Source organism: Austrofundulus limnaeus, unplaced genomic scaffold (genome assembly GCF_001266775.1).
Source record: "Austrofundulus limnaeus strain Quisiro unplaced genomic scaffold, Austrofundulus_limnaeus-1.0 Scaffold437, whole genome shotgun sequence".
In the NCBI taxonomy this organism is placed as follows: domain Eukaryota; kingdom Metazoa; phylum Chordata; class Actinopteri; order Cyprinodontiformes; family Rivulidae; genus Austrofundulus; species Austrofundulus limnaeus.
The window spans coordinates 383,281-388,167 of NW_013952839.1; the positions used below are offsets into that span (position 1 = coordinate 383,281).

General features: G+C 39.8%; 1 protein-coding gene across 6 annotated transcripts in view; it reads left to right on the forward strand.

Moving 5' to 3' along the window:
- Window positions 1–4,887, forward strand: part of LOC106529325 (RAB, member RAS oncogene family like 6) — a 52,301-nt gene that overhangs the window by 13,487 nt on the left and 33,927 nt on the right. For all 6 annotated transcript variants that reach the window (XM_014024714.1, XM_014024720.1, XM_014024718.1 and 3 more), the window contains one exon: window positions 988–1,128. In XM_014024714.1, the coding sequence (XP_013880168.1) occupies window positions 988–1,128 (141 nt within the window). The remainder of the gene's footprint in view (window positions 1–987; window positions 1,129–4,887) is intronic.

A 4,887-nucleotide genomic window follows, 5' to 3' on the forward strand; every position in this document is an offset into this window, starting at 1 on the left:
GAATAATCTAAAGAAGAAACCAGCAGGCTACGTTGAATCACTTCATCACAGTTTCCCATCCTGAGGTGGAGAGGAAAAACTCCCTGCTAATCAGGAAGAAACTTCCAGCAGAACCAGGCTCAGGGCAGGCGGCAATCTGCCTCGACCGGCTGGTTAAGGGACAGGAAAGAGATACAGACAAAAACAGAAGAACTGGTCCGGGACTGGTCCAGGTGCATCTTTTTCTGGAAGAGACAAAGAAAAAACATGATAGAAATAATAACAATAAACATGTAGAGAAAAGAGACTAAAGACAACAGCAGAATGAAGAAATGTGCTCAGTTTGTGCTCCAGCAGTCTAAGTTTATAGCAGCAGAAATGAAGAATAATTAAGGAAACCTAAGTCTAACTATAGGATTTATCAAAAAGGAACATTTTCAGTCTAATCTTAAGTAGACAGAGTGTCAGCCTCACGAACAGAAACTGGAAGTTGATTCCATAAGAGAGGAGCTTGATAATTGAAAGCTCTGCCTCCCATTCTACTTTTAGAAACTCGAGGAACCACAAGTATACCTGCAGTCTGAGAGCGAAGTGCTCTGTTTGGAAAGAATGGAACAATAAGATGTTTAATAAATGATGGAGCTTGGTTGTTAAAAGCTTCGTATGTTAGGAGTAATATTTTAAATTCTATTCTAAATTTGACAGGGAGTCAGTGGAGAAAAGTTAAAACTGGAGAAATATGGTCTCTCCTTCCAACTCTCATTAAAACTCTAGGTGGCACAACTCTCATTAAAACTCCCTTCGTGCAAAAATGTCTCAACAAGACATTTTTGATCATATTTGTCAAGTAATAAAGACATCTTTCATCTAAGTACTGCCCAGAGAACTCACTGTTACAAATAACTTTTACCTGTTTGTATTCAGTTTTTTTCCTCTTTCATCATCTGCTTATGGATTTTCTTCTCTCATCCCTAAACCAGTGTTTAATTGTGCTTTTGTCATTTACAGGACATTTAATTACATCCTGAAGGAGCTGCCCAAAGTACCCACCCACGTGCCAGTGTGTGTCCTGGGGAACCACAGGGACATGGGAGAACATCGTGTCATTCTACCCGATGACATAAGAGAATTTATTGCTGGATTAAACAGGTAGATATCAGCCTTTGTTTTAGAAGCCAGATTTATTAATATATGCGTAATACATGTGTAGTAAATGAAAGTCTTTGCATTCCTTGAAGCGATGCATATTACCCATCTACTTTTATGCCAGTTTTAAACAGCAGGATAAGTTGAAAGAGGTAGAACAAGTTTGAAAAGACAATGTTTGCTGGCAGATTTTTAAAAAAACATCTGTCAGAGAAGATGAATTGTCAGAATGATATTACAGATTCCTACACCTGAGAGAGACATAATGTGCAGATGGATGCTAAAGTTGGCTATACAGGAGCATGCAGGTGGAGCAGGAGAGGATAGACAAGTCTGATGACGTAACAGTGACCAGAGCAACAACAGGTGCATGTTTACTGGGAGAAAATGAGGCAGGTGTTGTACAAAAACTGGATTAGCCACCAAATGAGTGCGCAACCTGTCTTGGCATAATTGGCTGTTTATGTTGCTTTAGCTTATTTAGTAGGCTCAGGACTTGTTTCTACTATCAGCCCTGCACATCTAAAGCAGTGAGGGTTCAGTGTCTTTCCCAAGCGACACATGTGACTGAGAAGTGGTGGAGTCAAGCCCCCAACTGTCTCATTGGAGGATGACTTCTTTAACCATTTAAATGAATCAGCTGATCAATGTGAAAAAAAGCGATTGGCTGGCTCAGACACGCACTCCATTGTGCATCTGGGGGAGGACGGGCGCTGACGACTGCTCACATTAACAGATTGTCTAATTTACACCGATTTTCCTTCATTTTGCAGATATACAGACGTTTACAGCAATCTCACAGATTAAAAAAAACTCGGCTTCAAATTTATTTTCTTTCAGAGCCCATGTAACATTAAAAATTAATAAACAAAATTAAATAAACCAGTCATTGTCCCAAGCGTTTTGCCATTAGAAATAAGTTCATCACTCATCTCCCCGTTACCTCCTGCTGTGCACTGCAGCCTGTGCTGTTATCTGCGGCTGACAACATCACTCCACTGAGGAACAGCTGCGCTTAATCAGATGTCAGGCAACCAGGATCAGAGGAGGAAATAACAGATGCCACAAACAATGTGTTGGGATAGACTGTGGCTGTGCCTCAATTCGTGAGTTGCAACATCAGCTGAATTTCTTGGCTGCTTACATCACTGCCCCTCACCGTAGGCTGTCCCAGTTAGTAGGCGCCTACGCATGCAGCTGACAAAACCCCCAAAATCTCGGCTGCATCTGAGTATCCTACATGGCCGATGATATCACAGAATTCATTGCACCGTTAGGGTTGGGTAGGGCTTAATTCGATACTGGTGCTAAATGGATATTTTTAAAATGGTACAGGTTCCTAAACGGTATTTAAATCGGTACTTTAAAAATAAATAAATAAATGAAACACACACACTCACACAGGGGCTTATGAAGCAATGACTTCTGAGGCAAAGTCAAACTTGAAATTGACCAACATATTAACTTGAAACCATTAATAATTTGTCTTTGCACCAAATATTCTTAAAGCATTTGTTGTAGGTGGAAGTTTCTGCATCATATCTTGTAAAGTGACATCACACTTTGGACTGTTTTGCTTTTGACATCTCGACTATAATATATAATATATAACTGTTAACTGCAGCAGCACCTGTTTAGCCCCTCTCCATGAACTCTGTTCTACTCAATTCACTTTGGGTTGGGTTGGTTCTGCTCAGTGTCTGTGTGTCTCCACGCAGTGTGTCCCTCACTCTGTGGGTGTGATAATGTGTGGACGGTCCACAGCGGCTTCAACTGTTGTGTGAAAAAAATAAAATAAAATAAATAAATAAGCCATTGTGGCCTTACCATTTCAGACTTCACTTTTTTAAAATTTATTTATTTATTTATTTATTTATTTATTTATTTATTTATTTATTTATTTATTTATTTATTTATTTATTTATTTATTTATTTATTTATTTATTTATTTATTTTCTCAGTGCTGTTAAGCTAAGTGCTTGTGTAACTGTGGGTGACCAGTTTGTTGGAAACCTCCCGTGATCTGCTCAGCTTTGTCTCCTTCACCTCTCTCCAGGAAGTGTTTACAAGTTTTGCTTTTCTCAACATCACCAAAAAGGCAGTTTTATTTCACCATGTCTTCGTATCACGCCGCACACTCATATTCCTAAACAAAAACAGCTCTGTCTAGGAGGAAATTCGCTGTCAATCAATCCAAGAGTTAATCCACGGGCAGAATTCTGCTGATGTCAAAATCATAAGTGTGCTGTACACCGAAATAAGGCACCGAAGTTAGCCGGGTTCCCACCAAACGCGTTTTGAGCAGCAAAAATGCGCCCAACGCCTCAAGTTGGACACACTAGTGTAAACGCAGCAGCAGACTAGATGCACGTCTGAAGAGGGAGGAGCGTCTTGGTTTTTTCCGGTCTATCTTTAATGACGGGTGAAATAAAAATAAAATAAAGAAAATGGCTTTGCTTTATTTACTAGACCAGATAATTAATTCACCAGATAATTTAGAGGTGATTTGTTCGGTTAGTTTCACCACTCCAGAAGCTACGAGCTGACAGAATTTTTTTTGTGAGTGTCCAGAGCTCAGCGAGCTGCTGAATGATCACATCGGTGCTGATATATCCAGCCAGAACACCAACTGCAGACGGTCAATTTCAGCTTAAGCGCTCCTGTACGTCTGTGTTGGGTTCAGAAAACCGTCGCGTGGAAAAATTATTTTCTCTGATTGGTTGCTGCTGCGCGTCGAGCAGCCAAAAGTTCAATTTTTTTTTAGCTTGAGCAGCCGCTGCTTTGGACGCGCCACACGGAAAATGCTCTGCTGCATCCTACTGCTACCTTGTGCGCTGCGCTAAACTGGCAAAACTCGCCGCAACGAGCCGCGCTAATCCTAGATGCGCTTCCACCATAGACTTTGCATGTAAACTGGCTGCTTTGGCTGCTCAAAATGTGTTTGGTGGGAACCCGACTTTAGAGTTGTGTTTTGGTCTGTGTGCTACCGTTGATGTTCGCCCCGGTGCCATACTGGAACCAAGTTTCGGTACCCAACCCTATGCGCCGTCAATAAATTAAACAGAAAAACAAAGATGGCAGAGGTTTTTCTAATTTTTATTTTCTGGACTATTTTTTTTTTTAGAACGAGGAGTTTGGAAACTTGTCACAGACCAAAGAATTTGATTTTAAATGTATGTTTAGCAACTTAGTTGAAGAAACTTTTGTTGCAATGAGATGCTGAATAAAGTGCCGTTACAAGTACTGATACTGGAGCTAAACCCAAATTATTAATGCCTTTTATTAATTTATTTGTAACATTTTTCTATTAAAACTGAATTTTGTGAAGTTATACCTTAAATACAACTAAAGCAATGTGATATAAAATGTATCGCCATTGTATCGAGGCAACAAGTGGTCACGCAAATGTACGTCTTTTGTAAACTAGACCGTCTCACTTCACAGCTGTATATGCAGCCGACACGAGCAGCCTACGGCCCGCATAGATAATCAAATTTTGTGTGTAAATTGAAAAGGAGCATTCCACCCTTTCAGTCATTCAATGAAATGACTGAGTTTTAGTTTCCATAAATTAGTTGGATCTACATGTCCCACTGTTAGGATGTTTGTTTTTGGTATAGATTATTTTCTTTAAGGTTTAAAAAAAATTAAAAAGTGTATAAAAATGTACTGTTTCATGTTGCAGACATGACATTCCTGACACTCAGCACATTTCTGTTGACCTTCAGAGTTTATGTATTTAGGACCTTTATCACCCAGTAC